The following is a 21,671-nucleotide window of genomic DNA, read 5'->3' on the forward strand; positions in this document are numbered from 1 at the left end:
CACTCTCTAGGATGTCTGGCTCAAGGTCAGTGATCACACCAGCGTGGACATCAGGGACATTAAGATCTTTCTTGTATAGTTCTTCTGTGTATTCTTGCCACCTCTTCTTAATCTCTTCTGCTTCTGTTAGGTCCCTGCCTTTTTTGTCCTTTATCATGCCCATCTTTGCACTAAACGTTCCTTTCATATCTCCAATTTTCTTGAAGAGATCTCTAGTCTTCCCCATTCTATTGTTTTCCTCAATTTTTTTGCATTGTTCATTTAAGAAGGCCTTCTTATCTCTCCTGGCTATTCTCTGGAAATCTGCATTCAGCTGCTTATATCTTTCCCTTTCACCCTTGCTTTTCGCATTCCTTCTTTCCACAGCTATTTGTAAAGCCTCATCAGACAGCCATTTTGCTTTCTTGCATTTCTTTTTCTTTGGGATGGTTTTACTTGCTGCCTCCTGTACAATGTTACGGACCTCCGTCCATAGTTCTTCAGGCACTCTGTCTACCAAATCTAATCCTCTAAATCTATTCATCACCTTCACTGTGTACTCACAAAGAATATGATCTAAGTCATACCTGAGTGGTCTAGTGGTTTTCCCTACATTCTTCAATTTAAGCCTAAATTTTGCAGTAAGAAGCTCATGATCTGAGCCACAGTCAGCTCCTGGTCTTGTTTTTGCTGTCTGTATAGAGCTTCTCCATCTTTGGCTGCAAAGTATATAATCAATCTGGTTTTGGTATTGACCATCTGGTGATGTCCATGTGTAGAGTCGTCTCTTGTGTTGTTGGAAAAGAGTGTTTGCTATGACTAGCTTGTTCTCTTGACAGAACTCTATTAGCCTTTGCCCTGCTTCATTTTGTACTCTAAGGCCAAATTTGCCTGTTATTCCGATTACTCCTTGACTTCCTACTTTAGCATTCCAATCCCCTATGATGAAAAGGACATCTTTTTTTGGTGCTAGTTCTAGAAGGTGTTGTAGGTCTTCATAGAAGCGGTCAACTTCAGCTTCTTCAGCATCAGTGGTTGGGGCATAGACTTGGATGACTGTGATATTGAATGGTTTGCCTTGGATACGCACTGAGATCATTCTGTCGTTTTTGAGGTTGTACCCCATTACTGCCTTTCCCACTCTCTTATTCACTATGAGTGCAACTCCATTTCTTCTAAGGGTTTCTTGCCCACAGTAGTAGATATAATGGTCACCCGAATTAAATTCACCCATTCCCGTCCATTTCAGTTCGCTGATTCCCAAGATGTCGACGTTCAATCTTGTCATCTCATGTTTGACCACATCCAGCTTGCCTTGGTTCATAGATCTTACATTCCAGGTACCTATACAATATTGTTCTTTACAGCATCGGACCTTCTTTTCGCTTCCAGATACATCCACAGCTGAACGTCCTTTCGGCTTTGGCCCAGCCGCTTCACTCTTTCTGGAGCTACTTGGAAATGCCCTCCGCTCTTCCCCAGTAGCATATTGGACACCTTCCGACCTGAGGGGCTCATCTTCTGGCATCATATCTTTTAGCCTTTTAACATTGTCCATGGGGTTTTCTTGGCAAGGATACTGGAGTGGGTTGCCATTTCCTTCTCCAGTGGACCACATTTTGTCAGAACTCTCTGTCATGACCTGTCCGTCTTGGGTGGCCCTGCACGGTATAGCTCATGGCTTCATTGAGTTACGCAAGCCCCTTCGCCACGACAAGGCAGTGATCCATGAAGGGGTTCAGACAACTGGACATTGCTTACTCATCTCTTCTGTAAGCTAAACATACCCAGATCCTTTAATCACTCCTTATACATGGATTTCAGACGCTTCATCATCATGGTAGCCTTCTTCTGAACTTGCTCCAAGTTGTCACATGGTCTAAATGGGATCTGACTACAACAGAGTAGAATAATTTCCTGTGATCTTGATTCTGTTTCTGTTAATATACCCCAAGTTGGCATTTGCCTTTTTAGCAGCTTTATTACACTGCTGGATCACGTTTAATTTGTGGTCAACAAGGATACCTTTCACACCTACTACTGCCAAGGCAGGTTTTCCTAGTCCTATACTTGGGCCTCACATTTTTCCTACCCAGGTGCAGAACTTGTTTCTCCTTGCTGAATTCACCCACTGCTCAAGCCTGTTTAGTTCTTTTTTAATCTTCTTTTTCATCTAATATTAGCTACTGCTCCCAGTTTTGTATAATCTGCGAAGTTTGTAGGTATCTCCTCAATTCCCTCATCCAAGTCATTGATAAAATATGTTGAACAGCACAGGGCCCAGGACACAGTCCTATGGTACTCCACTATATACTTCCCTCCAAGTTGAAGGGGCACCCTTATTAAACACTCTTTGGGTACAGTCATTCAGCCAACTGTGAGTTGGAAGGGACCTAAGAGATCATCAATTCCAAGCCCCTGCCCACTGCAGGATTCACTGCACCATCCCTGATAGATGACTATTCAGTCTCTGTTTGAAAACCTCCAATGAAGGGGAAGAAACCACACCATGCAGTAACCTATTCCACAGATCAACAGCTCTTACCATCACAAAGTTCTTCCAAATGTCTAATCTGTATCTACGTCTTTGGAGTTTCATCCCATTAGTTCTAGTCTTACCCTCTGGAGCAAGTGAGAATAAGTCCAAGCCCTCTACAATGTAGCAGCCTTTCAAGTATTTGAAGACAGCTATCATGTCCCCTCTCAACTTTCTCTTCTGCAAGGTAAACATACTAGGACTTTTAATCACTCCTCATACGACATTGTGTCCAGTTCTTTTATCATCTTGGTAGCCCTTCTCTGTACTTGCTCCAGTTTATTAATATCCTTTTTAAATAGGTGTATATAGAACTGAACACAATACTTCCAGGTGAGGTCTGACCAAGGCGGAGTAGAGTGGGATTACTTCCCACATTCTGTACATTATGTACCTCTTGATGTTGTTGGCCTTTTTTGCAGCTGCATTACACTGTAATCAATGAAAATTATTTTGTCTTTATCTCACCAACAACTGTATTCCATTTTGAGAGATCCATGAGTGGAACTCTGCTGATGAAGCCACTTAGCAGTGGAATGTTTTCTGCAGTGTTCAGATATATTTGTAACAGGAGTCAGTATATCTTCATTTCCCAAAGCAATGGAGGTGTTAGCATCATTTAGGGTCTCTCCTTTGAAAGAGTAAGGAGCATTGTACTGCACCCCAAGGTTATTTTCTCATATATTAAGGATCATCCACTGCACTTATAAAACAATGTTTCGTTTATTTTTAGTAGCTTATATAGCATGTGTTTGTAAAGATGCCAACATAATATTGCTCTACTACATGTGTCCCTGGACTCCTCAAATAAAGTGTGAGATATTAAAATAATGCACTGATTCAGAACAGGAAACAACTGAGGAAGTTCTAATGTAGTCATTATGACTTACTCTCCTTTCTATCACTTCTTTAGACTTTCAAGTAACAATGATAGTACAGCCCACATGAAGATAAACAGATACAGCATTAGGGAAGTAAGCACCAGTGCTGTAATCTTCCTTCAACTGGTTTTTTTCTTACATTAGTGCTGCTGGTGCACAATTGCATACATGATTCACTGTGGCTAGTTGTTAACATCCCTGATTAACACTGTTAACATCCACACATCAATTTGTAAGATAACTTATCAATCATAAGCAGCAATACAGCAAGGAATCTACCCTAAGGATAACCTCTGCAATTTACATCTTAAATGTCAGAGTACCACCACCTAGGAATAACACTAGTGCCATATTTCATAGGAAGCCACCCTAAATCTTCCAAACTCACAAGCAGCAAGGATACCTTCCCTCCAAAGATACTTTATGCCTTAAAAATATCAGGCAAACAATTCTGCCCATAAATGAATTCCCCACTCCACCCCAACATAAACAATCTCCCAGAGGGATTAATCAAATTGAATTCATTCCACTTCGCTATTTACAGGGCTGAAACACAGAACTTGTTTGGAGTACTGATCTAAATTTGGGAACTTACTGTTCTTCTGAAAATGTACATAGTGGTTCTGTCACCAGAAAAAACTGTCTAATATGTATAAAAGTACTTTGAATGTATGGATGGATAAACAGTTGGAAAAAACTCAAGGAACTTTGTTTTTATATATGATAACAGCAGCAAGGCTTTTATATGCACAGTGGTGGAAAGATAAGACATGACCTACAGTGGAGGAATGGATGGTGAAGATGATGGAGTGGCTGAGATGGCAAAATTAACGGCTTTGATTTGAAATAAGACATTGTGTAATTTTAATGCTAACTGAAAATCTTTTTGGGACTTTTTGCAGGAAACAGAAAAAATGAAATTACATTGTATGGATTTGATGATTAGAAATAATATGGGCTAACAGAAATAATGGAAGTTATGTTTTAAATTTAGAGTAAGAGTTTGATGTATATTGTTACTTATATCTGTTGCAAGGAGGGTTGGAAGTCAATATTTGTTTTTGTTTTTTTGTCTTTTTCTTTTCTGCACTTTTGATCTTTACTATTTTCTTTTTCCTCAGTTTTCTTCTCTTTCTTCTTATTCTTTCTCTTAATATTAGTTCTTGTTAGTTTTTACTGTTCTTTTTTTTTTTTTAAGATAATAGTTATATAAAAAAGAATAACTGCAGCATGACCTACATTTGCCACAGTGCTGAGGGAAGATGCAGAACACGAGCGTCAAATCATCTCTGACCCCCGCCCTCCTCCCCCCCGTTACTTTTTATTTTGGAAACCTTATCCCTGATTTCTGCCACTTGGGTCCGAAAGTGTCGGCTTCAGGCTACCGTCGCGCCCCTTCCCTTTCGCCGAACCCGGCCAAAGTGGGGGCGGGGCGGGGCGGGGCGGGGGAAGCGCTTCCAAGCCGATCTAAAGCGGAGCGAAGCGACGAGAGGCTGAGGGAAAACAAGAGCACGTTTACCCTAAAAAAACAAGCTCCGCCCCCTGCAGCTCCTCAGCCAATAGGGAACAAGAGAGAGCCGCGGGAGAGCCAGTAGGATGCCGAGATAGAGCCGCCCGCGTGAGGCAGCTGCCGGTATCTCGACCGGGGCCGCTTGCCTTTGCTTTCCCAGTGCCGGTTTCAGTAGCCGATCGATCTTGGCTCGCTGCGGGCGCTGTTGCCGCCGCCGCCGCGCTTCTGTTGCTGCTGCGGATTCCTCTCCTTCCCTCCCACCCTCTCCTTCCTTCCCTTTTTGTTTCTCCCCCTTCTCCTGCCGTGATCGCAGCCTCTCCGCTGGGGCACATGGCATGTCTGATGGCAGCTTTCTCCGTGGGTGCCGTTCTGGTAAGTAGATGCTTTGGGCGTCTCTCTCTCCCCGCCTTCCTGTATAAGGCGCAGCGTCGGAGCATCTCGAAACTGGAGCCATTCCTCTGATAATCATAGCAGGATCTTACCCTGCACACCTTTGCGGTAGGCATTTTGAATGCCCCCGGAGGAAGCCAGGAGCTCGAAAGTCGTGGGAGGAATTAAAAACGCAAAAGGCTGCAATTTGGGGACCTGGCAGAAAGTGTCGCTTGAGTCCGAAGGCGTGCGGAACTCCTCCTGCCCCAACTTTCCGCGCCGGGGTTCTTTGGTCCCGGTGTCCCCCCGGCCTGTTGGAACCGGACGCTTGGTCCAGCTTCCGAGAGCGGGTCCCTGGTTCTCAGCCGAGGGCTTAGAAGCCCCGGGGGGGGGGCAGGGGGCGAGTTCGAAGCGCGGAGTTCACGCAGGTGCAGGCTAGCGAGGGAAAGGACGCCGCTCTTTCCCCTCTAGAAGGGACCACCGGGAGAGCCTGCACGGAGCGGGGTAGCGGCTGCTTCCCGCATCTGACTCTTCTCGCCGCGGTTCAGTCCTCGATCTAATTGGAGGGTCAGAAGAGGGATCCTTCCCCGTTCCTCTTGCCTGATTTCCCGGCACGCAAATCGTTGTGGTAAGCGAACGCCTCTCCCCTTTTGCCCGATGTTTTCTGTCTCTGGCTTGCGTGCTTTTTGAACGCATAGTTGACACGGAAATGTCTAATAACGTCAGTCACAAGACTGTGTACTGTAAGTTTCGAAACGTAGATCCAATAATGTAATTTATTGACCATTGGCTTGGCGGCAGATTCTCTCACTTCGGGGCTTTGAAAGCCTCCAAAGTTATTTAGGACTGTAATGGATTGTAACAAAATGGAGTGATTAGACTTGAGAGGTTTATGTTTATTTTTTCTCGGCGCGGGGGGGGGGGAAGGGCGTCATTTACATCATCCTGTATTTGAAGTCAGCTGCGTGGAGCAGGCTTTGACCGAAAGTTACCTCAGTGTTGCGCTCATTAAAAAAAATGGAGGGGGGAAATAGGATGGTCTTCTGAGCATGCTCAGACTTTCACGGACGCATCCTGTGATTCGAAAACACTTCTGCTGAAGCACAACAACCTTGGTATAAACGGAGCAAGAGAGTCGATTTTCTTAAAAGTAATTGTTCTTAGTTGGAGGATAAACGTTTTTCATAATCGAAGACATCTGCTGGATAAGGAATGGATTTACGGTTACTGTTGTGTAACAGGATTTAATACCCCCCCCCCCCAAGTAAAGAAATCTGGATTTAAAAAGCTATAGGAAAGTGGAATGAGCATTAAAGCAGAGATAGGTTACCTAAACTGAGATGGAGAACATGTGTTTTATGCTATGTAATGCATGCAGTTAGACATATATAATTATAAGTTAGACATGCATACTGTCAAGTCTCTTCATTACACAGTTTGAAATGACTGGCTCTTTCTGCATTATCCAAGACTGAACTGTTAGATTTTTCTATGAATTCTCATTTCCCAAAATAATAAGCGTCTTAACATGACTATGGTCTTTGAACTTACCATTCTTACGAAGAGATTCCCTGCCTCACACTCAATAAAACTGTTACATTTGGTAGGTGCAGATAAAGATTTAAAAGGAAATAATAATAATGTATTCAATTTATATGCTCCCTGGCTCTCAGTGACTCTGGGTGGGTTACAACTGTTAAAAAATTTAAGAACAAAAAACAACACAAAAACAGCACAAGACAAAACAATGATGGCAAAGAAAAGGGGGGAACAAAAAGGAAGAAAGGGGCATCAGTCATCCTTGCCAAAGGCCTGAGTGAAGAGCCACATCTACAGGGCCCTTCAAAATACCAGTAGGGTGGGAGCCATTCGAATTTTGGGGGAAACCTCATTCCAGAGGGCAGGGGTCCAGATGGCATTGTCAATGAAACCCAGAGCATGGCAACCCTGCAGGATCAAACTGGCCAGGCAGACACTATGGGAGATGGGTGGTCCCTCAAGTAACCAGGCCCTATGCCATGTAGGGCTTTATTGGTGGTGACCAGCACCTTGAATCACACTCAGAAGCGAAAATTAATTATTACTGATAATTTTGTCATCTGAAGTTTTAAATTAAATTTCTGAATTCCTGTCCAACTTGCATGTTTCTCTTCCCCTCTGCACTGCAAAAGAACTATCTAAACAATATAACAGAATTACACATCACAATGATGTGCTTTGAGCTAAGCCTACCTTTTTAGAATGGAAAGTGCTTCTCCAAGTTAGAAAGCAGTTTCCCACATTTGTGATCTCATAACATGACAATACTTGTGTTTCAGGCCAAGGCACAGAGCATGAAGTAAAGAAGCGTCTGTGTGGGTGTGCGTGCACAAACAATTGATTATATTTCTCCTTTTTTTGGAATGGGATGAGAGGATTTTTGTACTGCAGGACCTGTAGCAGCTGAAGGCAGGGCGTCTTCCCTCTTTGTTCTTAATGTTGCAAGGTCAGCAGAAGAGAAGGCAGTAACAGCTTATCTTCAAAGACAGTAACAGCTTATCTTCAAATCTCTTTTGAGGGACTAGAGAGTAGAAATGGTGGTGGGGTGAAAGTAGTCTAAGTAATCCAGTAGCTTGAAGGTGTGTTTGAATTGGATAGCTCTCTCTTCAGTTCCTGCTTTGTGAAATCTGTGTTTATGGTCTTAAATACAAGCATATGTTGGAGCTAAAAATGACATAGTCCTGAGAATACCATGGATAGCCAAGAAGACAAATGAATCATAGATCAAATCAATTCAGAGTTCTCATTCGGGGCATGAATGACCAGGGTCATATTTTGGACACATTACAGTACGCGAAGACCCAGCTCTCTTGAGAAGTCTGCAATGCTGGGAAAGGTAGAAGGCAAGAGAAAAAGATGACCAACAGCAAGGTGGAGGGACTCAATTGCAGCAGTGATGAGTACACCATTAGAAGACCTGCAGGGCTTCCTTGGGGGACAGATCATTCTAGAGAAAATCTGTGTGGTCACTAAAAGTCGACACCAACTTGATGACACATAATCAAATACAGACATTCAGATATTTGAAATTGGCATAAAGTGTATACATCAATGCCACAAATATTACGCATACCTAGAATAGCTACAAGCCTGTAAGTCATTAATATCTGGTACCAATGTATATGGCTGGAGTCCAAGTTATAAGCTCCCTCCTAGATCTATCATCCCTAGTTGCAGAAAACCAGAAGATGGCCTTGAAGCAAATATTCAGAAATGATTGTGTAAACAAAGAGGGCAGTCCTGGGAAGGGAATAGTTTTAAGAAGAGACTCAGACTGACTCCTCCCTGACTTACTGGGATATAAGAGGGAGGGGAGGAGAAGCACAATCAGCCTTGCAAGATTCTGTTTTTCTAGCCTATTCCAGGAAAATATAGTTCTGTGAAAGTCTGTTTCCTGACCTGGCCTACCTCAAAGGGCTGACACTAGTTCATGTCAAGGCATTTCTCTTGGCTCCTTAACTACTTCACTATGTTGTTAAAGATGCCATATAAGTGGGAAACAAAGAACAACCTGTTTCTCCCTGGTTCCCTGGACAGGTTACTGATTGAATAGCTACTTAAACATTGCCCACTGTTATGTGCCAACTGATGAAAATGTGAAGAGACACATTGCCAGCATAGGTACACTGTCATTCTACACATAATATGCGCGCAAGATGGACTGCTTAAGTTTTGCCAATTTTCTTACCCTAGCAGTCCCCATACCTCCTGAAAAGTTGTTCATGAGAGTTTGGAAGAATATGAATTACACAGAAGGCTATTTTATAGACTGAAGAAATAGTAGAAATCTGGTACCCTATTTAGCTTAAGTAAAAGGGCTTTCTATTATCTCTGAGATACTGATACAACCGAAGCAATTTCTGCTCTGTTCTTTCATCCTGGAATCTCCCTTTGACTATTCCCTTGATGTTGTTTTTATTGAAGTATGACCACCCACAGAATGGCCTGATATGTGTACCTCCATAGATTATTGAGTATTTCTACATTTGCTTACCTTTGCCATAGGTCTTTTGCTCATTATCAATTTATAGCATCTTCATACCATCACCCAAATGTACAAGTATGATATATAACATCATTCCTATCATGTTGGCACAACACTGATTGGATGACTCTGGAAGGGTTCTCTAAGCCACTAGTTCAGAAATGACCTCAGAGGACTTTTAAACAAAAAACATTTCATCAGTTAAAAACATGAATCAAAACATTTCAATGACATATAGACGGTCTTTTCCAAACTAGTACCCATCATACATATTGGATTACAACTCACACAGTCTCTAAAATAGTGCAGTAGTAGATATAATCCATGTTGTTGGCTGGCAAATAGCACTTGCTATTGCTAAGTTAACCCTTAAGAACAGCAACCACTTCCTAGCTCTGAAACTGATTCAGTAATTTGGACCAAATATTGTACAGGTAGTCCCTGAGTTAAGAATGCCCGATTTACGGATGACCCATAGTTAAGAACAGAGCCTATTGTAGCAAAATTTGAGTTAAATACACAATTGTTCAAGTTCATTACACATTATGCAGTTATTTTACAATAATACTGTTCCAACTTACATACAAATTCGACTTAAGGACAGACCATGGGAATGGAACTCGTTCTTAAACTGGGGACTACCTGTACAGTGGAATGGTCTTTTGATGTCCTGCTCTGATGCTTGATCAGTACATTCTAGCCTACCTTGTTGTGATGGTGCTTACCCAGCAGCTTATCACTGGAAACCAAGAATGTCATCTATATAAATGGCAGGATTCACATATTGGTCTGGATGGGTTCTAGTATGGAGAATTGGATCTATTGAAGGGAAAGTTATTAATCAGAAAATAAGTCTGACAATACACAAACCAAGGAAGTGTAGTCTGTAACCAGACAAAGGAAGGATAATGAAGCATTCTCCACTTGGTTTTTCTTCAAAAAACCACCAAGATACAGGATGATATTTTGTGAAATCAGTGTGCACTCAGGGCCTAAGATTTTATTTGGACATAGAGTCAGCCATTGGCTGACAAAAGTATGCTTTGAGATTTTGCAAATGGGCTCCTTGCAAAGTTGGGAGTCTCCCTGTTGTGGGAATGACAATCTAGTTGCATCCAGTTTTGACTGCAGCAGTTTGCTAGGTGAAAGCTCTCTTTTTTATTAGTTGTATGAAAAGCATGCATTACAGAGGTGTTTGGGAACGGATTGAGCTGCCTGAGACAGTGAGTAAATTGGCAGAACAAATAAAAATAGCAAGTACAAAGGGGGAAAAATAAAGATATATTAGTTTCTTATTAGGAGTTGCTGCAGGTGGGGTAAAAAAAGTCAAGACAAACAAAGAAGACATCAAGTTTGAATCACTCGAGCTGCTGCTGTTCAGTGCAGAAAAATTTTGAGAAAGATAAATGAATAGTTTTCAGCATTCCTAAACACTGGGTAAACATTTGGCCTTGCCAGCTATAATACTACAAGGTCTGTCTCCACAAGTTAAGTTTGATGTCTCGTATCCTAACAAATTGTGCCTGACTCGGAGGATCTAATCCTAAACAGGTTTATGTAGAACTTTCATACACAAAGTTAAGATTCCGGAGCCAGAAGAAAGAGGACTTGAAAGAACATAAATAGTGCATGGCTCTTGCAAGTGTCAAATGATCACACATTGTGACCTGAAATGAAAGTGATAATTTTAGCCAACTTTACTGAGAATTTTTCCAATCTTTATATAAATAACCATTTGGATAAATGTTAATTTTGTAGCCTTCCTGCATTACAAGCACATTGAGAAAAATGAATTAATTATGCTTGGGTATTTGCCTTCTCTGTCAAAATACAGCCAGGACTACTTTTAAGTGCATTGTTATAGACATCAGTTCAGATTTATCTTTCGTGTCTAGCCTAGCCTTAGCAATAGATTGTTTGTTGTAAGCTTTCCACATCAACTGTACTAATAGAAATTGTTACTAGCCATTGCCTGGATTATACCGTGGCTGTGGATACTCACTCAGTTATGATGCAGCATATTAGAATAAGCTGTAACAGAGATTGGCTCACATGTTACCATCTCCTCCCCTAGCATGGCCACAAAGAAAAATGGGAAACTTTTGCTCATGATATTTGGGCTCAGACAATATGCAGTTAGTCTTATGGGCAGATTTGCCCATCCCCAGTCATATTTTCTTTTAAAATAACAATGTCAGCAGAACATTAGTAGAGTTCCCCCGCCCCCCAATACTATGAGACAATATTCTGAGGCAGATGTGTAGTAACTGTATTTTGATATGGGAGGGAGGGAGGGAGGGAGGGAGGGAAGGAAGGAAGGAAGGAAGGAAGGAAGGAAGGAAGGAAGGAAAACTATGCTTTATTTTTCCCCTTCTTGTGTTCTAGAATGCCAGTAATTCTTCATCTGCTATGCCTGAGCCAAAGTCAATATGTGTTTCAGTAGATGAGGTGGTCTCTGGTGGTACAGACACACAAGAGGTTCATTTGCTCAGTGGCCATTTAAAGAAGATGGACAATGTTTTGACAGAAGCCCATCATTTCTCCTACCTTCCTCGGAGACCAGCTGTGAACATTGAGTTTAAAGATCTCTCCTATGCTATACCAGAAGGACCCTGGTGGAACAAGAAGGGTAAGCTAGGATGAATGTTTATGTAATTTACATCCTGGTAATACACCAACAGTAGCAAAGACAGTGAATTGTTGGTTTGCACATCACAGCATATTGTAGCTTAATCTTAGCTCACTGTGAGTGTGAATTCAGTGTATGTAATTTGTGAATTCAGTGTATGTAATTTATGAATTCAGTGTATGTAATTTATGAATGAAACTAGGTCATATAACTTGCTGGAAGATCATAGTTAACAAACCATGCCTAGTGTGATGTGAACTGTTAGATGTGAGGTTAACATTAAGCCTTTAACGATGTAGGACTCCTGTTTCTCACATTGAGATGTTTCTCACAGTTGGTTGCACTCTTTAAACATCTGTTAAAATAATATCAATTAAAAAAAAAAAAAAGTCAAATCCTCCCATATCAGGTACAAAGTCCCCAAAATGAAACATCACCAGACTACTTTTTAAACTGTAACTAGATATTTTGTTAATCAAAACTTTGAAAATATGACATCAACATTATTAGATGCTATTTATACAATATTAAAAGTACCATAGTTACAAACAGTCAAAATCAATAATTCAACCATTCTGGACTGCTACAGTTATACATTATGTTTTACGTTTTGTGATGTGTATTCTGCCAGGAAGGAAGAAGACATACATGGGATTCCCATTAGTCAATAAATCTATTGAGATAATTACTCTAGAGAAAAAATGGAAACTCTTGAGGCTAATGTCCCATATTTATTATGAAGCAATTAGAGTTTCACTTGGGTCTTTGGGCCTGGCTGTATGATATCACTTGTTTGCTTTATACTTTCAGAGCATACTGATGTACAGAATTTTAGAATGGCTGATGTGTAATTCTTTAGAAAATTCTCTTCTTCTGTAGTCTACTAAAATGCTGCTTCCCTTCTCCCCACCCTTATTAGTTCAAAGACTCAGCATGATAGAGACTGAAGTCCATTTTGCACAGGAGTGATGAGAGAACAAAGAATAATTTGTAATCTAAATCGTCTGTGTTGAGCTAGTAGGATATGAGAGAGTTCTATTGATGGTCCTTGTAGCAGGTGTAGAGAACCAAATCCAGCTAAAGTTCCAGACTGTCCACTTACCGTGGAAGCCTGGAGTGAAGATTCAACAAGGAAAGCACAACTCCCAACTCCTGAAATCTCATTCTTTGAATCAAAGCCTACTTCCAAGTTCCATGCCTGAATCAGTGAATGGTAGGAAGAGAAATGTTAACCTTTTTTGTCCCCTGTAATGATGGTTGTAAAATAGGTTAAGGAAATCCCCTCTGCAATAGATGATAGCAACTGGCTATCACTGAAAAACCTAAGCAGGGTCAGACTTGGTTAGTACTTGAATGGGAGACCACCAAAAATCCCAGTGGAATGAAATGAATAGAAAGCTGAAAAAACAGATCAGAAGAAAGCAGGAGCAATCTACTTCCCCATAGTTGCTAAGAAAACTACATGGAGGTGCCCAGTAATCACCAAGAGTTAAACTTCAGGGGATCTTTATTTTTTACCAAGCTATATTAATCAGGATTACCGTTTTCAAAACAGAAATTTTGCTTATTGCCCGTATGATTGTTTACTAGTTTAACAGGTGCTGGCTGACTGGTTGCCTACTTGTGAAATAGATGAATCCTCCCATATGACAAAATATTAGGTGGCACATTCTTGCTACCATAGCATGCACACAAAACACGTTTGTTCAGAAAATTAACAGCTAAGCCCATTGTAGGCTTAATAACTGATATTATATACTGAATTGACCATGAACTGTTTCTCCTCCCCTTAATTTGAATTATATTTTCCATCCCCACATGCTCAACAAGAAATACAATTTCCCTTTAGTGTCTGTGCACATAGTCTACTGTATTCATTATGCTATTTATACTAGGGCAACCAGATCTGGACTGTAAAAATACTGATGACCACCAAATGGAAGCAAAGACTTATAGGTTTCTGAATACCTCTACTGCCATCTAGTGGTTATCTTGGATCTTTACAGCCCAAACGTGGTATTTACACTGAAAACAGATTCATAAGACTAATTATAGCATTGCTGATAATATTCACTCTATGTGTGTGGAAAGTTAAGTCCCTATACTACACATGCACATAACAAGAAGCAGTTTGGAGTTTTTTGAGTGAAGGCAAGCTCTGCATACCAGAGAAGAACACTTTAAGATCATTAGAATTTTTTTTTTTTAAAAACCTCGAAATATATGGAGCTCGCATCTCATACTGCTACCCTGCTGCCATCTTAGCTCCTTTGTTTTTCAGTTAAGATAATGTTACCTACATTCAGCAAGTGGTATCTAAAACTAGTGAGTTTCCTTTGAAGTGAACTTAGCTTCTGGTGACTTCATCAGTGCATCCATATACTTTAATAAGGTATAAGTTTCGCTTGAAAAAGGAGCACTTTGTCAATTCTAAGGAATAGACATTAAATTGTTTGGAATGTGGGGAGGTTTGTGGAATATAAGTGTTTGCCTTGGTTGTGGGTAACAAGCAGAGGTGGTGTCTGGAGTTACAAGTTGATGTACTTGAGCGTAGCTTATTTCATCCATTGCTACCTTGCCACCTGGTCTAAGAGATAAAGGCTGTAAAATATTGAAATAGTGTTTTAAATGGAATATTAAATAATCATATAGGTTCCTTGTTAATTTTTGGCAGCAAACCAACATTGGTTTTCTGAGAAATATACCTATTTGGTACTTGCTTGAAATTCATGTTTTTATCTTATTTATATATTACATTTTTAGAGTTGGTAACTTGGCTTTAAAGGCCTATACTGCAATCCATGAACACTTATTTGAGAATAATCCCCTTTGAACACTGTGCGACTTGCACGTTAGGACACATGCTACAATTATGCTATTAAATATTCACCTAAAAACAGAATGTGTGAATGAGTCTTATTTGATGGTCATTTCTGGTTCAATCTATTGACTAATTCCTGTGCAGTCCCCAGTGAAAGATAGATCTATAGTAAATACTGCAAATGCTATAAATAATTATTGCAAATAAAGTTTTAGGATTCTTGCATAAATCCCATTATTTCTATGTATGTTCACTGGTGAATTGCATGTATGCTTTTAAATCTTTTTTTATTCTTCCATTTTGTAACAAATGTCTGAAACATTGTCAACTTTTTCAGGTTATTAAGAAGGGCAGCTGTTTTTTCATAAGTTTATGGAAGATTTCTCTTTGCTATGAAAAATCACATATTTTGATTAGCTGCCTATATCTTAAATATTTCAAATATCAGAATTAAACTTGATCCAATAATAGACTTCTAATTTGTAGTTAAATATATGTTTAACCTGCAAGCTACTATTTAAAAACTATTAGAGAAAGTAGATTTCACCAAAGGGTACACACATTGGTGGCAAAATGAAATAATGTGGTATAAATATGCCAATGTTTCACCTTTAAAAAAAGTTGAGGTGTTATAAATTCCACTCTGACACATTCACATAACAAGTATGTATCTTGTATTGTGCTGGTTCCTGCAAGATTCCATACCTTATGCCTTTTGAAAATGCAAATGGTGCAAAATAGGATTTGTTGTATATTATTTGCTGTTTCTAGTCAGAGGAGTCTAGAAAAGCCTGTTCTTATGTAGCAGGTGCACTGCAGTTGAGGTGCTGCATGAAGCAGCTCTCTCTCATTCATGCTCGGTTACTATCAGTCATTGCACTATAGTAACCTCAGCCTGTGATGTTGGGGCAGTGACGAAGCAGTGGTTGATTGGTTGTTCTTCGACTGTTGCTAAGATGAGTGAGAAAAGGAAGGAAGGAAGGACCAAAATGATTGCCAGAGAAAAATACACATTCTTCTTCTGTAAAATAGTTGGAGGTTATAGGCAGGATTCAGCTTACATTTTCTACCAGTAAGTGTGCTTACATCTTAGTTAACACATGATTAGGCACCTTTCAAAAAAAAAAAGGAAATACCCAGTTAGATTGAATGATATGCAGGATGTAGCAACTCACTGCAAAGACAGTATTAAAGGCACCTTTTTAAAATAAATTTTCTAAATTGTACTTGATCCATTTAATTGTCTTTATTCTAAACCAATAACGAATATAATGAAACTTTTTTGTTGCTGTAACAGCTGCACATTTTAGCACTGGACTTCCATAGACAGGAATCTTTGATCCAATGAGTTAATTAGAATACGATGTTGGGAAAGCAGAAATTAGCAGATGCCTTTTCCCTTTTCATATCAACCGAAGGTGGCAGAAGAAAACCCTTGCTCCTTTTAAAAATGATATTTTTATAAATAGCCTGCTTTTACAGTGCTTTAAATAATTTTAATTGAATGTGGTACATCCCTGCAGTACCAATAACTAAGTGGTGCTTCTCATTGTCTGGCAAACTGAATCTTGTTGGCTACTTTGAGAAGAAAAGATAAATGCCTGGGTCATGAAAAAAATGTACCCTGGAACAATTTGCACCAATTCATAGATCTATGGTTGATAAATTCAGGACTAAATGGCTTAGACTTGGTCAGAGTGGATCTATTGAAATAAACTGAACACAAGCAAATTGTAACTATTTTTAATCTCACTATTTCAGTGGGTCTACTCTAAAGATGACTATGTTTGGATTGGCCTCTGTGTCTTTATGGATGTATCTTGAACCAGTTTCCTGTACTTTTTATTCTTGAGGCTTCTCCTAAAGAACCAGCAGAACTGTGTTAACAATATCAAGTCTGTGTCTGCCCAGGAATGGCAGTAGGTATCTTGCCAGTCAAAGGTAATCTTTGGCTACTTGGGTTTCCATTATCAATATGGTTCAGTGAGCACCCCAACTTTCATCCTGATGCCTCAAGGAAGGGCAATTCCATCCATAATAGAACAATCACACCTTTTGCAATCCTGGGAGCCACCCAATCTGAAATTCTGTTCAGATTGGGATGCTTCAGCAGCAACTTGCAAGCGTTCATCCTGGCCAGCTACCATAGTCCCCCATAGAACAATTATGCTGTGGCTGGGCCCTCCCAACTTTCCATACCAGGAAAGCAATGGCCAATCAATTTCCTTTCTAAAAGCAGTCTTTACAAGGATAGATATACTTGTGTGTATGTGTACATACACGCACACCCATGTAAGAATATATGTATACAAAGTTAAATTTGTATATTCAAAGTTAAATCATCAACATGTAGGCACAACAATCAGCTTTAACATCAAAATTCCTTTTTTGCATTATCCTAGGTTTGAGTCAATAAAGTCTGCTAGAGCCTTTGTTAGAGGAGTCTTTCAGTAGGGGGGGTAAGAGGTGACCCAGGTGTGAGGGTGTAGCCAATCAAAATGGGGAGCTTTGCCTAAAATAAAGTAAAATGCAATAGGGTAACTGGATACTAAAGCTTATGCTGGCATAAGCCATAAAGCACTACCGTCAACTCAGAGTTAGGAACACAAAGGCATTCGCAGTGGGCTGGGGGCAAGTAATGGATGGCAACGTCCAGTTTTGCCTTCCAGAAATGGTTGGTGGGCTGTACTTGCGATGGGGCAACCTGGCAGTGTGGATATGACCCCAAGGCTCAACGCTCCCTTAAAATTGAGTTACTTATCATAAATTAGTGATTAGCCAAAATTAGACTGGACCTATGATGTTGCATACACATTTTTTTTTTTTGCATAGTAAAACATATTCTTTATGTTATTAAAATAATTTAAAACCCTAGTACTTTTCCCTGCTTTTCAGTGAAGCCATTTATTCTCTTCAATGATTAGGTTTCTAATCTTTAAAAGAGAAATATGGGATGCAGCAGAGAATTTAAAAAACTATACAATAAGCACACAGTACTTATGTCATGAAGCTCAAGCTCAGATATTTTGGTCACCTAATGTGAAGAGAGATCTCTTTGGAGAAGACCCTGATGCTGGGAAAGATTGAAGGCAAAAGGAGAAGAGGACGGCAGAGGATGAGATGGTTAGATAGCATCACTGAAGCAATGAGCATGAAACTGAGCAAACTCAGGGAGGCAGTGAAGGTCAGGAAGGCCTGGCGCAATATGGTTCATGGGGTCACGAAGAGTCGGACACGACTTAATGACTAAACAACAACAACTTATGTCGTGTGTTAAGACTAGATAGGTTTAAGAATCATTACATAAAATACATAAAAATAAGTTCCAAGGTTGTCTGTATATTATGCTATTATCTAAATGGATCTGAAGTACTGAATGTAGGTCAATTAGGTTTTTTGAAACAGAATGTAGTTCAGGATTATTTTAATTGCTTAGGCCTGAAATTTGAACTGCAGGACCTAAAGTCTCTTGAAATGTAATTTTTTTTCATTTGATTAGAGTGATATATGATGGGTTTCTGTTTCATGCTTCTAAATATTTCAGAATAAATTATGATGGGTAATTAGAACAGTCACACATATTTTAACAGCTTCTGTGTTTAGTTTGTTTGCAGTGAAATATTTTTGTTTCTGAGACTTAATTAATGCAAATGATCCAAAGGAAGAATTAAAATCTGCACATTGGAACTTGCACACTGGAAAAGCTTGTTTCCATGTTCATTAGAGATTTTCCCCCTCCCTTTGGAAACACAGATTCTGCTATAAAGTTACTGTGAAAGCCTACCTATTCCACTAGAAATATTTAATTGTGGTAGAAGTTACAAAACTGACTTTTAAATTTAATTGTATAATTACACACTTTGTATAAGACATTGAATATATAGAACTTAATATATTTTTAAAAAGTTGTTCTGTTTCAAAGCTGAAATAATTTTTTTTAAAAAATTGGGTGCTTTATCTTATATAAGGCTTTATATTTAAACATGATATAGTCTTCTCCCCCACCCCTCCTATGTATTTTCTACACATGCATTTCCGTGTTGTCTTCATCTTCTGTTAGGCATGTGTTTATGTATTAGGCAAAGATCTCTATTCATAAGCAGATACTTTGAAAAACAAAAAACCTTCCATCCTTACTCTTCTAGCGTCTACTCAGTGGGATTTAAAAAAAAATGTCCATAATATTTGTATAAAGTTTCAGTCACCAAAAATGTTAAAATCATGAATCATGCAAGCATCCTCTCATGGTATTTCTCTTTATCTGGAAAGAAGCAAATGAGCAGATCGTGATTTTTCAGCAAAATACTTTATACCCCTTAATTCTTCAAGCAGATGGTGTGAGGATTGCCTCACCGAATACATCCCAGAAACACTTACATGGAGTCTGGTGTCTGCAGGGTTATTATCATTCATTGACCTATTTAAAAGACTCTCTCTGTTCTGAGCTGCAAGGGTGCTATACCTGCTTGCATTTGCTTTAATTTTCTCACATAATCCTAGTTTCTACTGTTGAGAAGCAGGTTCTTACTTGTTGTTCAACTACCTGCAAGTCTACCAGATTGCAGTTTATCCAACTTTTTGACTAGGATACCACCGGAGACCTTGTCAGATGCTTTCCTGATATCAAGAAACACTGCAGCCACTGCATTCTCTTGGTTTGCTATGTTACCTGATTATTTATCTGCTCTAAAAAAATAAGATCAGTATGACATGGTTGTTCTTTATGAATCCATACTAGCTTCTGGAAATGGTAGCATTTTTCCTACATGCTTACAAACATGATGCTGGACAATCTGTTCTGGTACTCTGTGTTCATACCATCGGAATACCTGAAGGACCAGTTTAGGGACAGATTGTCATGGACAAAATCTATGTAGTTGCTAAGAGTAGACATGGACCCTTTGCTGGAACTCATGGGCTATAGCTCATCTCATGCTTTATAACGGTATTGGATTTTGTTCCTGCATTTCAAAGTTGTTTTGGAAAAGATTTAGGGGTGAAACCTTTGACAATTGCTGCTGCCAGTAGTTATGCTATATTCAGTTAGATGGATTACAGCAGGGGTTTTCAATCTTTTTCAGGCCATGGAATCTGTTAGTTAAAAAGCAACAACAATGTTTTCCAGAATCCCTGACCAAGAAAGCTTTAGTGATAGAAAATTGGGTGTGTTTGAGTGATTTTTTGTTGTTGTTGTTGTCCTTAGTTACTGGTGGAACTGCATCAAGTTCTCACAGAACCCTAGAGTTCCATGGAACACAGCTTGAAAAATCCTGAACTAGAGGTCGGATTCATTATAGAATAACTCCCAGTGATCTCTGTGACTGAACTGTATGGCTTGCTATTTGACAAGTACATCAGAAGTGTATATTAAAACAAAAACTTCACATGGAGTAGGGATGGGATGGGGAGAGGTAACTTCATAATTAATGCTAACAAGCTATTTTAAATACTGTGAGAGGTCTACCTGGGAACTAGTAAAATACCAATGTGGTTCCACTCTACGCTATTTAGGGGAAGATTATTTTCATGTTTCCTGTGTGCATGAATTAAAGGGTATACCAATGGCAATATAATAGCATGATTTATAGCTAAAAAAAAAAAAATCTCCTTCAAGTCAAGCTTGTCTTCTGGTAATTTCATTGACATTTCCATGGAAATTATATATTCAAGGAGCATAAATGCTTTGACACTCATTATTTTCAGGTTGAGGTCAGGTGAACTATTGTGGGTTGATTGTGCTTGGGGAGTGTTAGAAGACACTGTTGTGTGTCCTCCCCACTGGGGAGCCAGCCTTCATCACAACTATTTCTCTCCCAATGTTTGCCTTTTCTATTAGCACTTGGTTTCCTGAGTTCATTTTGTACCCATTACCTCCTGTCATCTTTCCTGTTTTTGATGTGAGCTACTCTCCAGGTTTCAGACAACGGATATGAAAATAGAGTTCCATTATTATTATTATTATTTGTGGCGGGAAGAAGAAGAGGGTTTAATAATGCTATTCACATCAATAGTATTCTGAAATGACCAGACCCCGACTATTCTATTTGGGATAGAAACAAAGGCATTTTTGCACTATTCCAGTTTTAATAGTATTCAGAAATATCTTTAGATTCAATGGCCCCATTTTTCCTCAAGTTGAATGGTTTTGTTTTCTTATTTGACAATTGTACTATATGTGTGTCAGTCTTGTGAGGTAGTCCAGACAAGAAGCACACCCACGAGTACTAGCTCTATCTTTATTGTAATGTTACATTAACAGAATCTTGCAAGTCTGAAAGCACATTCTCCCCCTCACCTTTACAGTCCAAAAAACTAGGGAGGGTCCCTTCTGAGATGTTTGCCATGTCCTCATTCCTTCTGCAGGCTCAGCTGCCTCTTATCTGACTGGTGCCTAGTCTGTGGCTCCTCTTCCTGTCTCCCAAGGTAATTCCCACATACCATTACAATTTGTCTGGTTCAATACTTTTTCACTCTGCCCCCATGAAATGAGTTTACATATTAAAGACACGTCTCATATATAAAGAGGCATGTCTGTAATATGTAAACTCTTTACATATGGTTGCCCAGCAGGGAGGTAGTTTCAGTTAGGATTAGGTTAGTTCAGTTTCTGTACAGAACCAAGCAAATTGCATAATTATGGCCTGATGTCTTGCTGCACGTTTCCTTTTATCCATCCATCCATCCATCCCACATTTTCTTTAATTTGGGAAATGTCCAAGGAGAATTTGGAGGCATTCTAACCAGCCTAGAGAAAATAAGCAGAGCCCTGCAATTGAGTCCCACCCAGTCTTACTACAGCACTCTGATAGATGGATGTTTACTCTAGTGAATGGTGACAAACTAAAAGGAAATGAAAATAAAGGCATAAAAACAATCAACTGACAGAGAATGAGTGGCACACTCAAAAACAGGACAGTTCCAT

The 21,671-nt window shown here is 39.6% G+C and overlaps 1 protein-coding gene across 2 annotated transcripts in view; it reads left to right on the plus strand.

The window, feature by feature from the left end:
- The first annotated feature begins 4,900 nt into the window (after window positions 1-4,900).
- The window catches only part of ABCG1 (ATP binding cassette subfamily G member 1), a 51,341-nt gene continuing 34,570 nt past the window's right edge, over window positions 4,901-21,671 (plus strand). Inside the window, exons 1-2 of one of the 2 annotated variants that reach the window (XM_007434800.4) lie at window positions 4,901-5,278; window positions 11,685-11,928. In XM_007434800.4, the coding sequence (XP_007434862.1) occupies window positions 5,237-5,278; window positions 11,685-11,928 (286 nt within the window). In that variant the 5' untranslated portion in view covers window positions 4,901-5,236. Of the gene's footprint in view, window positions 5,279-5,603; window positions 5,904-11,684; window positions 11,929-21,671 lie in introns of those variants that run through there. The other variant, XM_088144703.1, reaches the window with a different exon arrangement.

The sequence above is a fragment of the Python bivittatus genome, unplaced genomic scaffold, assembly GCF_059951505.1.
Source record: "Python bivittatus isolate LINGU-HERP-01145 unplaced genomic scaffold, Pbiv_v1 ctg000350_np1212, whole genome shotgun sequence".
Lineage (NCBI taxonomy): Eukaryota > Metazoa > Chordata > Lepidosauria > Squamata > Pythonidae > Python > Python bivittatus.